General features: G+C 43.3%; 1 protein-coding gene across 3 annotated transcripts in view; it reads right to left on the minus strand.

Moving 5' to 3' along the window:
• Window positions 1–16716, minus strand: part of MED27 (mediator complex subunit 27) — a 219403-nt gene that overhangs the window by 51548 nt on the left and 151139 nt on the right. For 2 of the 3 annotated variants that reach the window (XM_054997908.1, XM_054997907.1), the window contains exon 4: window positions 8806–8899. In XM_054997908.1, the coding sequence (XP_054853883.1) occupies window positions 8806–8899 (94 nt within the window). Of the gene's footprint in view, window positions 1–8805; window positions 8900–16716 lie in introns of those variants that run through there. The other variant, XM_054997909.1, reaches the window with a different exon arrangement.

Consider the following 16716-nt stretch of genomic DNA (forward strand, 5'->3'; position numbering starts at 1 on the left):
GAATACCTGGCAATTAATCAGCTCTGTTTAAGGTGCCAGCTGCCCAGGTGAAAAGAAAATGTCCTGTCCCATGAATAGAGGCTGGACAGGATCTTATTTACCAGGTTTCTTCTTCTTTGCCTCCATGCCTTGAGAAGCTTCACCTGACCACCCTGTGGATTGGATGGGGAAAATGCAGGCCCAGCGGACTTCGAGCGTATGATTTCCCATCCAGCTAGGGACAGGATGGGAAATCCTGTTCCCTTCTTTTGCAGCATAAAATACCCCCCAAAGACTGTGCCTGGGGGATGGGAATAGCTTATGGGGTGTCTGAGGTCTGAAGCAGGAGGGGTGACTTAGCAAAAGTCACCCCCCTCCCTGCACATGTGGAAATTTTAGGCATGCTCTATGAATGGCAAAAAAACAGGAAGCGATTGAGATTTGGAAGGGCAACCATGGAGGAACTGGAAAGGATCCTTAAGGGTAAGGATGTGTCACTGGGGCCCGAGATCAAGATAATTCATACTGTGGTACTCCCCATTATTATGTATGGATGTGAAAGGTGGACAATGAAGAGAGCGGGCAGGAAGAAAATGTGGTGTTGGAGGAGAGTTGTGCAGATACCATGAATGGCCCAAAAGACAAAATCAAGCCCTAATTCACCATAAGGGCTAAAAGGACAACACTGAGGCTATCGTACTTTGGTCACATCATGACAAGACTCACTGGAAAAGTCAATAAAGTTAGAAAAGGTAGAAGACAGTAGGGAAACAGGAAGATCCCAAAATGAGATGACTTGACTCAATAAAGGAAGCCATGTCCTCCGGTTTGCAGGATCTGAGCCAGTCTGTTAATGACAGGATGTTTTGTGGATCTTTTATTTGTAGGCTAGACTTAAGTCAGAAGTGACTTCACAGAACATAACTAACACACACACAATCAAATTAGAAAGAGACGACATTCTTAACCAAATTAATGCATCTACAATATAATTTAATACTCTGAATAAAACTGAGCCAATAGCATTATCATTACAGACATCTAGTTTTTCCTGTAATTTGTATGCAGCCCACTTCTGTACTGCCAGACTACTCGGAATAGCTGGAACAAGATTTAGAAAGTTAAAATACAACAGATCTATTTTTACTGAGAATGAATAGAGGCTATTGGGAGGGGAAAATGACTTATTTTAGAGTGGAAAAGAGAAAAGATTAGGTAAAGAATCCTAGAGGTATAAAATATATACAATTAATAAATTATGAAAAAAATTTACTTTATAAAAGCCATATTTAAAAGACAGCTCTTAAAATAAGCTATTTTCCAGAGTGGAATGTATTTTCCAAAGTTATACAAATTATTTTAAGGCTGTGCTTGAAATAATGACTTGCTGAGTTGCTTTGTTCGCCCAATTCTCCAATATTTTTAGAAGCAAAGTGCCTGTCACAACCTTTTTGAACACTACCCAAAATTAACACTGGCTTCTACTCCCAGCCCCAAATGTCTGGCGTGAACGACATAATGACTGCAATCTGATAAGACACGGGTGAAAGCTCATTTTAAAGAGTACGCTGTGAAAGTGATGATGGTAAAGAAACACTTTTCATCAGCATTGCCTTTAGTATAGGCCAGCACAGCTATTTTGGGGGGGGGGGGTGTTGGGGGTCAGAGGCCTGTTGGGGTCCTGCAAGGTTCCACCTTATCTTCTATGCTTTTTGACATCTATGTTAAACCTCTGGGTGAGCTCATCTGGAGATTTGGGCTGGGTTGTCACCAATATCCAGATAACATTTGGCTCTATCTTGCACTCCCAGCTGATCCCAGGGAGGATCTAGAAACCTTGGCCAGTGCCTGGAGGCAGTTTTGGAGTAGATGCAGGCTAACAAACTGAAGCTTAATCCTGACAAGACAAAAGTGCTACTGGTGAGCAAAAGGTCTGATGCGGCATTTAAGGTGTCACCAGTTCTCAATGGGGCTACACTCCCCTCGAAGTAACAGGTCCATAATTTGGGGGTGCTCTTGGACCCAGGTCTACTGCTGGATGATCAAGTAGCAGCTGTGGCCAATGGTGCCGTTCACTAGCTTTGCCGGTTAGCCAGCTATGGCCTTTTCTGAGTAGGAAAGATATAGCTACTGTGGTGCATGCCCTGGTAAAATTTATATTTTATGTGGGGCTTTATGCGCTTTGTGGGGCTGCCGAGAAGTGTTCAGAAACTTCAATTGGTGCAGAATGCTGCAGCTAGGATACGGAATGGAGTGGGTTATAAGGACCATATCACTCCAGCCGTGGTCCATCTGCACTGGCTCCCAATTTCTGCATCAGAATTGCCTCAAGGAGTGGAAATACTACACTGATGACTGCTACAATTTGTAAAACCACCACCAACATGGATTCCAACAGAAGTACCACAAGGTTCTGTAACATGGTAAACAGCTATGATATACACTAGGAAACTCTGAGATGCATGTGAGGTTTTCAGACTAATTCTCAAGCTGTAGAGCTGCCTGCACTTACAATAAATCACAAAGTTAGTTGGAGAAATGAGTAAGAGGTGAAGAATGGCAGACAAAGTGCTAATTATAACATAGGGCTGAATAATGATAGCCTAAATTAATTGAGATGCTGATTAAGTCAGAGCAGAACAACAGAAGGGACTTAAACTCTGAAGGATCCCAGTTCCAATCAACTAGAAGACCTACTGTCTAAATAAGATGTGCCCATTCTGACCTGCCCAGAGACTGTGTAGAAATAAACCTCTCATACCAAACTATCATTTTTGAACTTAATGCAGTTTTATGGACAGGTGTAGGAAACCAGTAAGTGGTGAGCCACAGCCATGATCTAAAAGTCTTTGTGTAGATTTTGGAGTGAACTGCAGCACCAATGGCTGGCAAATATCTTCACAAGATGACAAGTTTTCATTAGTTTTGTGCTGAATTTTGGCAAGGTTTATTTTGTGTATGTGCAAAAGCTATTGTGGGGGTAGGAAGAGAAAGGAACAATGACCTCCCACTGGGATACAAGGAATACCCTCGAAAAATCATTCTTATACTAAATGCACAGCACAATTCCCACCCCCTCTCAGAAAGTGAGGGGGAAGGACAAACAGTGCAATCCTAAGAAGAGTTACTCCAATCTAAACCCATTGAAATCAATGGAATCTGACCGGAGTAACCTTTCTAAGAAGTTCTGAAAGTTAAGGCTTTTCTTCACGCTGGCACACATCTTCATAAAGGGAACACAGAAGGAAAAAGGTTTAATGGACCTCCAGCTTTGGCTCAGTATTAGTTTGCAGAGTTTTTCGTTCAGATGAACACCAAGGACGAAGGGTGCTCTCCAGGGTCTGCACCAAGGGCTTGTGATGCTACACGTGAACACATCTGCCCAGTGCCTGAGTCCCCCTCTTGCCTTTACCAGGTTTACCATAGTGACATTTGGTCCTTGCAGGACTATTTTTTCAAGTGACCCGATGGTCTGTTTCTTCTTTCCAGAATGCAAGTAGTAGAATCAGGGCTTTTTCCCAGCAGGAACGCGGGGGAACGGAATCCCGGAACCTCTTGAAAATGGTCACATGGCTGGTGGCCCCGCCCCCTGATCTCCAGACAGAGGGGAGTTGAGATTGCTCTCCGCGCCGCTCAGCAATCTCAACTCCCCTCTGTCTGGAGATCAGGGGGCGGGGCCACCAGCCGTGTGACCATTTTCTCCGAGGGCAACCCATTGAGTTCCACCACCTCTTTCCTCAGAAAAAAAGCCCTGAGTAGAATCAAACATTTGCAGCAATTAAACTGTCAGCATCTATCACCAAAGGCTGACAAAGATCCTGAACTGGAAAACCTGCGTTTCCCCTCCATTAAAAAAAAAAGTAACATCTAGTCTGAAGAACAGTTCTGATGAGCTCGAAAGCTTACACAATGTTTTATGTCATTCTGGCTGACCCTAATTTTTTAAAAATAACTATTACATGGATTTTGTTTCTTGCTCTGGATTTTGCATAGGCCAATAAGACTATTTACAACTTTTTCCTACTTTGTTTATCTTACTTTAAGATAAGAGTTTAGTTTAAGATTTTATACTTGGGACTTCCCACAGCATGAAAAACTGCCTGAAATTTATATGCTTATAAGGTGTATGAAATACTTTTGTAACAAACTCAGGTTGAAAGTGGCTCTGCAATTAATTCTGTTTAGGCAAGCCAAATTTGACAAAATTGGAAGTAGGGTTTCAATCGTAAGTGAAAGTATACAAAGAAAAGCAATGCATGTATAGCACACATCTTGAAAAGTTTCAGGTGGGTAGCTGTGCTGGCCTGTATTTGAATAACAACATTTGATTTATACACCGCTCTTCAGGACAACTTAACACCCACTCAGAGAGGTTTACAAAGTACGTTATTATTATCCCCACAACACCCTGTGAGGTGGGTGGGGCTGAGAGAGCTCCGGAGAGCTGTGAGTGACCCAAGGTCACTGGGTCACCCAGCTGGCTTCAAGCAGAGGAGTGGGGAATCAAACCCAGTTCTCCACATTAGTGTCCCATCGCTCTTAACCATTACACCAAACTGACTCTCTTGAAGAGGAAGACCCGGTCCAACAGCACCTCAAAGACCAACAAGATTTTCAAGGTATGAGCTTTAGAGAGTCAAAGCTCCTTCTTTCAGATACAACACATTTTGGAAGGGAAGATATTTTTATAAGTACTGAGATCCTTGATAAATTTTTTAACAGAGAATAAAAAACGAGTCACTGAACAAGTTCAGAGGGCCAATGTAGGTGTGCATGGACCAGGCATTTGTTTTAATGTCTTGCTCCCTAGTCCCTACTAGAACATTACATACATTTTTTACATAAAAGATACGTAAAGTTCAGTGTTTTTCATTATCATAGTTAATATCTCAAAGAGATATCCCCATTTATTATGCCAATTCTAAAACTGGAAACAACTGAACAGAGTTTAAGAAAAAGCAACATGGACACAAAGAGAATGAATTTTGCACAGCCCCTTTATTAAGGCAAATATAGCTGAATGTTTGCAATCTTTCATATGTGGATGCAACTGAAAGATTAATTGACAAATCAATGGATTACATTGGGATTAAACTGCTATCCAAAACTAACACAATAAACTGCTTTAAAAATCAGCTGAGGGCTTCATGCTGCTCTGGAAAGAGTTTCAATTATTTATATGCTTGGACCATGTGGTATAAATCCAGAGTAATGAGGCAGAATTGCTATGCACAAATTGGAAACACAGAAAGAGTGAATTGTCCAGAGAAAAGCCAGTCTCACAGGACAGTATCTTTGCAGCTGCTCAGAGCCCACATGGATACCCATAGGAATTAGCTTGTTATCCTTGCTCACCACCTACAGCTTGTATTCCATCCAAGGGGCATCCCCTGGTAATCACTAGTTAATACAAACAATGCTTGAATTTGAAAAAGCCAATATACCTTATGTTTAGCCAACAGAAACTGTGTTACTTGGCTGGTGTTCCAATAGTTAACAGTACAGTTATACCTGCAGCCAATCTTCTCTTCTACAGATCCAGTATGATGTAGTGGTTAGAGTACGGAACTAAGACTGGGACAACCCAGGTTCAAACCCTCACCCAGCCACTCACTTTAATGCACTGAAATCCCTACTCACTGGGTAACCTTCGGCCAGTCACCTCCTCTCAGCCCATCTTTCAGGCTGCTGTAAAGGTAAAATGGAGAGAAGAACCATGCATACGACCCTCAGTTCCTTGGAGGAAGAGTAGAATAAAGCCAGGAATGCCTGGGGGTTTGGTTTGCGGGCCGTGGGGTGTAGGGGCACGGCCAGGCTCCTACTGCAGAGTTTGGGCCCCAGCTGCTCCTTTAAGCCCCACATTTCTGCGTGGGAGCCAATAGCTTCCAACTGCCCCACCAGCATATTAGGGTGAGCTGGCCAGGCCAGGGGTAGTGCCTGGCTGGAGGACCTGGGCAGTGCAGTCGTCTCTCAGGTCCAGTGGACAGGCTCAAGAGAAGGATCTGCCCCGGCCCCCACATGCAGTCTCCCCATGACCAGCATAGCAGCAGTGAAGCAGTGGCGCAGAAGCAGAGGAGACAGCGCCGCCGCAGCAGCAGCAAAGAGTTGGTGACTGAGCCACTCCGCTTGGCTGTTCAGCAGTGGTTGCTCCAGCATCAAGAGGACTCTTTGGGGGCCTGGCGGCAGCTTCACTTAACTATAGCAGTGGCATTTTCAGGCAGAGGAGGGGCAGCCAATGGCAGCTCTTTTGGCTGCAACTTTGTACAGGGTAGAGGTACCAGCCAGGACCAAAGGAGAATGCAGAGGAGCCATGAGCTGCCTGCAGTCCTATCTTTTCTTTTGGTCATTACAACAAACCAGCATTTTACAAGAAGAGAGGTCTGTTTAGTGGGCTAACAGAGCTCGCCAAGCATGCTAGAAAATACTAGATCGTGCAAGTCAAGGCCTCTGTGCAAACCTGGATGGCATCCCTATTCCAAATATATGGACCCTGCATCACACTGCTAGTGGGACTTGAGAACTCATTTCTGGAGCAATCCTGCAGTATATTTTATTATTATTATTTATTACATTCACTTTTAATTATTAACAATTTATACTAAAAACAGACATACAGCCCTGCAAATGCTATGCTATCAAAGCCTGCTCAGAATCTGGCCCTGCTATTAAATAAAGATGATTTTATATTTGAGTCGATACTGAAAGCACCGTGAGTATCACATTATATAAGCAAATAGAGGAACATAATGCCAGCTAAAAATGAATGGGTTTGTAAGAGGCCACTGAAGGAGCAATTTACTATGCATAATACATTGTTCCACTAGGTGAATCGTGAAATTACAAATTAATACTGATGTCAATGGAAACAAGCATTATTTTTTTAAAAAAATATCTGATTCAGTTAATCCTTGAACAATATTTTGCCTCTTCAAAGGAAATTAAAAGCAGGATAATTAGGCAGTTGACTAACCAAAATCAAACATGACAATGAGCTTTATTATAGGTAATGCAGCTTACAGGAATTGTACTGGGAATCTGTTCATATAAAGAATTCCAAAGCCACATTTGGAGCTATTCAGAACTTAAACAACAGCAAGCTAATAATACAACAAAATGTGTTACAGTATTTAATTTATGGCACAATTTGACATCAATCAAAATATATTTTTTCTTCCTCATATTTAATCCAGGACAGGGCATCTTATACTCAGGCCTCTGAATTTAGTTAGTCAGTGGACATCGCCCTGTGAAGAGATACTTTTTGTTCTTTAAAACCAACAGGTATGAGATGGTTAGTGTTTCCAGGTCGATACCTCGGTCAGAGGCAGGTTGGCCTCTGTTTTGTAAGACACATAGCAGTACACGGAAAAACTACATTCCATACATTCGTATGCATTTCTAAGGCATATTTGAAAACAAACATCACTCTGCCACCATATAAGGGCACCCAGAGTAATGCATGAGATTAATATTAAAAGCCAGTTCCTCACTACAGACCGTAGGAATGAATTAAAAGACGGGAAAACTAATACGATTTTCTCCTCTAATTACACATATATTTTTATTTTTACACTTACTATTTTTAATAATTATTTTTACACTTTTACGCTTACACTAATTACACTTATATTTTTAATAATTTGACTCTATTTTTATTTACTTTATTTATACCCCACCTTTCTTCCTGGTGGCGACCCAAACTGGCGTACATCATTCTCCTCTCTTACATTTTATCCTTTTAACCATGTGAGGGAGGTTAGGCTACGAGTGTCCGAGTGGCTCAAAGTCACCCGGCAAGCTTTCCTGGCAAAGTACGGACTTAAACCTGAGTCTTCCAGATCCTAGCAGTCCAACATTCTAACCAGTATACCCAACAGTGGTTATCGATGAATTCTTACAATTTTTCATTTGATTCACATATATTGGTCCCAGAAATCTTACTGTTTACACTAGGCAACATTCAGAGAACCATGAAACTAGATCAATGAGTTCAAAGATATCGCGCAAGAGCCAGCTGTTCAAAGGGGGAGGGTGAAAATTGCCCCAAGGTTCTATCCACAAACCCTGTTTATGAGCCTCATCAGCTATTTGATTGCTGACATCCCAGGCTTTTGCCAGCTTCCTCTGACCTGTATCTGAAAAGTTCTTCACTGTTAGACTTTTAACTAGTAAGAGAGCACATTCTATACTCTACATGGGGCTGTCTACATATGGAAGCTTCGCCTAGTTCAGAGTGTGAAGATTGCTAGAGGGGAGCAGAGGGAATGAGCAAAAGCCTCCCCTAGGCTGCTGGTTCAAGGTGCTGATTATCACCTAAACATATGCATATGCGTTTAGAGGTCAGGTGAGTGAACAATACAGATGGGGCCTTCCCAACAGTTGTGCCTCAGCAGTAGAATTCTCTCCCCCCACAAGCTGGCCTTATGCTAGATTTAAAATCCTTTGAGTATCAGGCAAAGACATTTTTATTTTCTTAAGCCTTTTAATTCCTCCTTCCTTGTGGAATTTTTTTCAGCAGCCCACCTAGTTTAAGGCAGCCCACTCTTAGCTTTTACAATGTCTTAAAAATTGTTTTTATTATTAACCTGATGCTGTTTAGATTTTTTAAAATCTTGGTTTTGCTATTGGTAATGTTTCACTGTTTGCTATTGGTAATGTTTCACTGTTCTATGGTTTTTACTGTACAGTAAGCTGTACAGTATAGATATATTTTGAAAAGATCGATACATTTCTTGTTTTTACATATCTAACCTACCTTGGCAGAAGGAAGAATTATGATGTTTGAAGCATTGCTCCCAAAAACAGAATACAAAAACTTTAACCTACCATCAACATTGCGGAGGTCCCATTTGGTCTGGATAAGTGAATGGACATTTCAGGAAACATTCTATCAATCCGGCTGATCACATCATCAACATACCTACAAAACAGAAAGAAGAACTGCAATCAACCATGAAAAAAACATGTCCCAGGTAATCCCAACTGCTGATCATATTAATGTCCTAGCTACTGATTACATTGTATTCCCTTGCACTATGTAATCTGCCTTGGATTTCAGTGAGAAAGATGGACTATAAATAAACAATAATATAACAACAATAAAAACAATAATCATAAAAGCAGACTACTCCATCACCAAATCACAGACTCTATTGCAAGAAAACACTTGGGAGAAGACTGTTCTAAAGCACGTGTTTCCCTCACCTGACCTAGAGAACAGTGAAGCTTTACCAGAGCAAGATGGGAACCAGTCCATGCGGATATTGTTTTTTCATTTGTTTAGTTTTAAATCTGAGGAGCAGGTTTGCAACAATATGAGAAAAAAACCAGCTTCAGCAACATTAAAGCATGCATCGGCAACGATAGGCCAGCAGAGAAAGAGTACCGGTGATGAACTGCCACAACAGGAAAGCGACATGTGCTGTGGCAGCCAGAGATATCAGCTCACTTGGTGCGAGTCCAAACACTCTTTTATTGTTTAAATGCAGATGTACGAATTCCCAACTTCCCCCTCCTTCCAGATCTCTTGATAGCTTTTCAACTGTATTTCTTTACAATTTATAGAAATGTCTTCGTCATTCTTTCCTCTCTTTTCCCTTACTTGGATGGATGACTGCCTGGGAATTAGGGGTGTGACCCCCCGCCCCAAGAAAACCAATTCAGGTGATCCAGATCTGGGGTACCCAAAAAATTTGATATCCGTAATTTGCTAATCCAGTTAGAGAATCCCAAATTTATCTGGCCATTATTGCCTATGAGAAAAAAAACTATGGAGTCATTTTCAAGGCTTTCCGAGGCAAAGGGAAGCCTTAAGCAAAGGCAACCCCTGGCCAAACGCCAGTCCAAAATGCATGCTCCATTCTCAATGCAAGCTTAACCAACAAAGCCCAACAGAACTAGAGTGAAGCAAGGGAATCTTCCCTAACTGAAGCAAGGTGTGGGCAGAGCCAGAGCTGTGGAGTTTAAAAGGTGGCTGGCAGCAGCTTGAGGGCTCTTTTGGAACTTGGGTAGGGGTGGAGGGGCAGGATGAGAACCCACTCTGCCTGCTGCCTCTTGTCCCCCACCGGCCTTGTGCCACTCTCCTTCTGCCTGCCAGCTCTCCTGCCCACCAGCCTCATGCCACCTTTCTGCCACAGTGCAATGCTTGACTCCACTTCACACCACCCTCTAGGATCAGTGATTCTGCCTCATCTCTGCTGTGGCTGCTTCTGCAGCCAAATAATCTGGTCCATCAGAGTTTGGATTCCTGGATCTGATGCAGGATTCTCCAGGGTGATCCTGCATAGCTGGATCAACATAAGCCAGGTCACAAATCCCAGATCATACACCTCTACTGAGAATACCAGGTGCTGTAGGCCAGAAGTATTTGCAGGAGGGACAAAGCTTAAGGGCATGCTTTGCCTGGAGTATAATTCTCCAGCAACACTGCCAGGAAGAACACACACTTGCTGCTTGAAATTTTAATGTTCATTTTAGGGGCTGAGGAGTTTATCCTGCTATCATAACACTCTATTAATCATAAATTCACAGGAAGGTAGGCAGGCAGCCAGATAGCTCCTTCAGAAATCTAAAAGATCTCAAGATTAGTTCTTAGCATTACAAGCAGTGCTTGAATTTTTTTAATCTTATTAAAAATAAAAAAATCAGTCACAGCAAGGTGGAGAAAGGTTTTGCACCACCCACCCACAGTGGTGCAAAGAAGCCTATAAAAACCTTAGTTTTTATGAGAAAAACAATGCCTAAAAGAGGTGGGAGAGAGAGAAAATGCGTCTGACGTCATGCATAAGGCCTGTCCAGAATGCACCAATTCGTTTTGCAGATTTGGGTATTACACAGAAAGATCAAATGAGAAAGAAGAAGTAGTTTCAGAAGCTGTCATTATAAGGGCAGCCTGACAGACACACATGCACACACACTCACATGGCGTGAGTTTAACACAGGCAGGCAGGCAGACTAGGGAAAATTAACTGCATTAATAAACGTCTTTCTGCTTTATGTTGGCCAAATGAATGTGTTCTCCAGTATGACCCTTCTGTAAAAATGGATTCGATCCAGCAGTGGACTGTTACTGTTAAGTTTAGCAACTTGGGCACAATGAACATAGTATTTTTTCCACACATCGTGCAAAGTGCACACTACATTTTTCTGTTCCACATAACTGAGCTTAAGAATTTGTTTTTGTTTTTTAAATCAAGCCTGTAAATTTTAAGGGAGGAAGGAAGGAAGTGGAAAACTGGAACGGGGAGGACCATCCAAATATTCCTGGACTTGTCTGCGAGTTTTCACCTTCGAATGCAAAAGAAGTGGTGACCTGAAAGGGCGCTTCTTGGAATGCAGTCAGAATATTTAACACATGGGTCACTAGGGGTGTGCGATTCGGGTTTTGGATTCGGGTAAGGTACCTGAATCAGACCCGATTCATAATGATTCATATCGCTTTGGGAAGCTTCGGGTCAAGGGGTTTAAATGCCCGTTTCCATGCCGCTGCGAAGCAGCACGGAAAGGGGCATTTAAATCCATGGATCAGCTGTTTGGCGGGGAGATACCTGTCAAGCAGCTGATCCAGGCCTTCTCCGCCGCCCACTTGGCCGCTGCGGTGGCAGAGCAGGTGGCATGGGCCCTGGAGGAGCTGGCTCCAGCCTTCCCCGCCACCCAGATGGCTGCTGTGGTGGCGGAGGAGGCAGCACAGACCCTGCAGGAGCCAGCTCCGGGCTTCCTGCTGCTCAGCTGGCTGCTGTGGAGGCAGAGGAGGCAGTGTGAGCCCCAGAGAAGATGGCTCTGGGCTTCCCCACCACCCAGCTGGCTGCTAAAGTGGCGCAGGCCCTGCTGGAGCCTGCCCTGGCCTTCCCCGCCACCCAGCTGGCCACTGCAGCAGCGGAGCAGGTGGCATGGGCCGAGCAGGAGCTGGCTTTGGGCTTCCCTGCTGCCAGCTGGCTGCTGCAGTGGACAAGGGGGTGCAGGCCCCGCAGGAGCCGACTCTGGGCTTCCCCACTGCCCAGCTGATCACTCTCCCCTCTCCCTGCTGGCCAGGTAAGTGGGGTGGGTGGGTTTGTCCCAGGGGGGTGGAAGGTTTGCTCCCCCTCACTTCAGTATGCTCTGAATCTTTATGGAGCATACCAAAGTGAGCTAAATACCAGAATCCCAAAGCGACTTGCCACTTCAGGATTCTGGAAATTCTGGATTTTTTGGAGGGTGCACACCCAAATTTTTTGGGGGTGCACACCCCTAGTTAAGTTTTTAAAACATTGATTTTTTAGAACGGTACTAATGAAAGAAGCTTCTTCTAATTACAACCTCACTCCCAACCAAAAGTTGAAAAACTTAGTGACTAATAATGTTATGAAAATATAACTTATGAATAGTATTTTATAGGCTGAAAAGCACCCCTCTGTAGTTGTCATGGAACTACAAGAAAATTATTCAATTAGCTGTCATCTGAACAACAGGGAAATGTAACCTGTTTCAGATTCTTGCTGTTCTACAAAGCTCCATAAAGGCCTGACAGACAGCAGCAAACTATGGAGATCTTTGGAAGGCCAGTAAAGTGCCATCGTTATACCTGATGATCTGAACATTAACAGAAGAAAGTCCCAAGGGGCCTACAAGAGCGGAGGACACAAAAGATTGCTCTTGCCACTGTGGTGCATGCTGTTATCATGTCCTGGTATTCTTTAGGTTAGCTTACTGCAATGTACTCTTCACAGGGCTGCCCTTGAAGGCTGTCTGGAAATTACAGTTGGTACCGAATACTGTGGTCAAAATATTGTCTGGAATGGGTCACAGGGACTATATCACTCATCTTGTTCCATCTACCCTGGCTCCCAATTTGTTTCTGGGCCCAATTCAAGGAGCTGGCACTGACCTTTAAAGCCCTATAGGGCTTGAGGCTATCATACTGCCTTCTCTCATATGAGCCCCCCTGTCCACTCCGGTCATCTTCAGAGTGTCAGACTGTGGCTTACTAAAAGTTGCAATCCAGCCTCTCTCTTGCAATTAGACATGAGTCCATTGGTTCCAAAAGATTTTACTGAATATAAATAACCATTATAGTCCACTGACCAAGATGCAATATCCTGGCTGGTACACGAGTATTGTTACGAATGACAGGCAAAGGTTAAGGTACAGAACAGCATAGCCCAGCAAGTCCCATCCTCCCCCCATAGTTCTCAAAACAAACGGCTTGAAGCTGAGAGAGTGAAACTTTCCCAAGGCTGGAAAGGCTGTAGCCATAACATTCCTCTTCTTTGAGATAACTGTTACTGGACTGTTTGTCACCTGCAAAAGAAGAGCTTAAAACACTGACAGGATTAAAATGGAGTCTCTTTGGTTAGATCACATAAGGAACATAGTCAGACCTGACACAGAGCCCCTGCTTGGAGTGCCCCTGCCATCTTGTGCTACATTTGTGGCAAGCAGAGAAAGGGCCTTCTTGCTTGTGGTGCCACAACTTTGGAACTCCCTCCTGCCAGCACTTGAACACCAAGTTAATGAAGAAAAACGAGGGGCCAGGTGTGACATCTAGATCACCTTCACAGACAATCCTGCATCTCTGTGGCTTCCTCAACTTTTAAAACAAAATATTCTAACATTTGCATTCAAACTTCCAATTATATTCTCATTTTTGATTTTACAGAACCCCTCCCTGCTTAAGAACATCAAGTTATTATTAGTGTCAAGCCATAAATGACATCATAGAAACAAGTTGTGCTATAAGCTGATAGACACAAAGTGTAATAATTCATGTTGCAACTTGAACACAGAAATTCTTCTCCATCCATCATACACCTCTTTTCTAGGAGACCTTAATTCCACAGCAGTAATATAATTGCTACTAACAATACAAATATTACTACTAATAACAATAGAGATGTGAATATGAGAATGGTGGTTGGCCAAGAAAACATGAGTGTGTTTTACAGTCATTACTGAAAACTTGTCTGAGCCTGTAACCGTTTTCTATGTGTTTACTGAAAACTGTCATTAATTCCTTTGGAGAGAGAACCAGACAGGGAAAACCGCCCTTTCCTAGACCGTCAGCTATAAGCAGTAATAGGATTACAGGAACCCGCACTTCCATATGAAGACTCGTTGTTTACCGAACTGTCTGTTCTTCAAAGTAGACCTTCTTTCACACTTAGCAGTAAGTTTTGGCAGCTGTTATTTATGTCACCCGAAACAAAACACAAATGCAATAAACTAATATCTGAGTGATTTCCATTTTTAAAACCTGAACATAGCAGAAAGGTGAATGTTTACCCTGAAAGTGGTAATGGGCAGATATCTGTACACTGGTGCTTTAGATAGCTTCTTGGTCAAGAAAATCTTTAATACATTTTCTTCAGCTTCAGTACAAATTGCAGCAATCTGATTATGAGCTAAAATCTGACTTCAGAATATTAACAGATGCTGGAAAACAATGCAGTAAACATGTATTTTTTATTCAACAAATCCCCGTTGAAGTATGAATATAAAAAATTAACAGCTCCTTATCTCAACTGCTACATCACCAAAGCCAAGATATCTTCTAGCGAGTTGAGAGTTTTCATCATGAAGGGATAATTACTGACCTCCCAATGCAGGATCTTACTTCATCCCCCTTCAATATAATAAGGTCTAATTAATTCCAATGCCCTTTTGGTGTAGTGGTTAAGAGCACGGTACTCTAATCTGGAGAGCCAGGTTTGATTCCCCACTCTTCCACTTGAAGCCAGCTGGGTGTCCTTGGGCTAGTTATGGCTCTCCGGAGCTCTTTCAGCCCCACCCACCTCACAGGGTGTTTGTTGTTGTGGGGATAATAATAACATACTTTGTAAACCGCTCTGAGTGGGTGTTAAGTCATCTTGAAGGGCAGTATATAAATCAAACGTTGTTTTAGTTATTATTGTTGTTATTATTATTTAAACCACTCAAATGGAAGGGGGAGACACAAAAGGGGCTGAAATACTGAACCCTTTATTGAAGAGTTTGATTCATACAAAGCAACAAACCATGTCCTGGACAACTGAAGGAAGTTTTTTAAAAATAGAGAGAAATATACGAACTCAGACTGGTACCCAGAAAAAGCCTAACAGACAGACCCAAAAGAGATAAAAGAACATCACAGCTTTTCACCTACAGCTCCCAGGTCAAAACAGTTCAATGCATCATGAATGATCTATGGCTCACTTTATTTATTTATTTAATATCTATATGCGCCTCCTCGCCCAGTTGGTGCAGAGCTTTGTGCTTGGGTGTCACCAACATGCAGATGACACCCAGCTTTATCTGTTGTTGGACGGCTGGCCTGGATCGACACCGGGTGTCCTGGAGCATGCTTTTGAAGCTGTGGCTGGATGGTTGAGACAAAGTTGACTGAAACTGAACCCAACGAAAACGGACATCATGTACTTGAGTCATGGAAGTATGGTTTCAGGACCCCGGCTTCCTACACTCGATGGGGCAGTGCTTACACTGGCTCCAAGAGTTAGGAGCCTGGGGGTGATTCTTGATTCCTCCCTGAAGATGGAGGATCAGATCACTGCGGTTGCCAGGTCTTCCTTCTACTATCTTTGACAAGCCAGGCAACTTGCCCCCTATCTATCATCCTGTGACTTGACTACAGTGGTCCAAGCAATGGTCACCTCTAAGTTGGACTACTGTAAAGCACTCTACGCTGGGCTTCCCCTGAACCTGATCCGGCGGTTACAGCTGGTACAGCAGCGGCGCGGGTCATTGCCGGAACACCGGTATGGGGGCATATTACACCAGTATTACGCAGCTGCATTGGTTGCCGGTGGAGTACCGAATCAGGTTCAAGGTTTTGGTACTAACTTATAAAGCCCTATGAGGACTGGGACCGACGTATCTGCGGGATCATCTCTCCCCATATGAGCCCCAGAGGACTCTTTGCTCGTCCGATAAACATCTATTAAAGATCCCTGGCCCTAGGGAGGCCTGCCTGGCATCGACCAGGGCCAGGGCTTTTTCGGTCCTGGCCCCAGCCTGGTGGAACACTTTGTCTTATGAGCCCAGGGCCCGGCAAGATTTGCTAGCATTTCGATAGGCTTGTAAGACGGAGCTGTTCCGCCAGGCATATGGTTGACGCTAGGCGGTGCCCCCCGCTAGTTGGGGTGGGGGGATAAACCTTATGCCCTCCCATCCAATGTCACCCTCCATTTCTCACATGTTGTACTGGGAAAAACTGCTTTATGGATCGTCTAAATTGTGTGCTGCTATGTCTCCCTGTTTTATGTGTGTGTGTGTGTGTGTGTGTGTGTGTGTGTGTTTATATAGATGTAATTTTAATGATAGTATGTAGTATTTTATAATTTTAACGATAGTTGAAGCATGCAATGTGTTTTAAGTTGTATTGTGATCCGCCCTGAGCCTGCTGTTGTGGGGAAGGAGGAGTATAAATCCGATATATTAAATTAAATTAAAATTAAATTATTTAATTCAATTTATATTCTGCCCTCCCCGCATCAGCAGGCTCAGGGCAGATTACAATTGGTATAGTAATTTAAAATACATGTAACTTTAAAACCAATAAAACCACATAAATATTTAAAAGCAGCAGACTTTTCCAATAACCACCACCCATCCATCTCCGGAGTATTTAACAGGCTGGGAGGGTAGGGGGCCATGTTTTCCTCTAGTTGGCAGGCGGGGAGGCCCAACCAGCATCAACCATATGCCTGGTGGAACAGCTCCATCTTGCAGGCCTGGCAGAAGGATAACAAATCCGGCCGAGCCCTAGTC

Source organism: Eublepharis macularius, chromosome 14 (genome assembly GCF_028583425.1).
Source record: "Eublepharis macularius isolate TG4126 chromosome 14, MPM_Emac_v1.0, whole genome shotgun sequence".
NCBI classification, from domain to species: domain Eukaryota; kingdom Metazoa; phylum Chordata; class Lepidosauria; order Squamata; family Eublepharidae; genus Eublepharis; species Eublepharis macularius.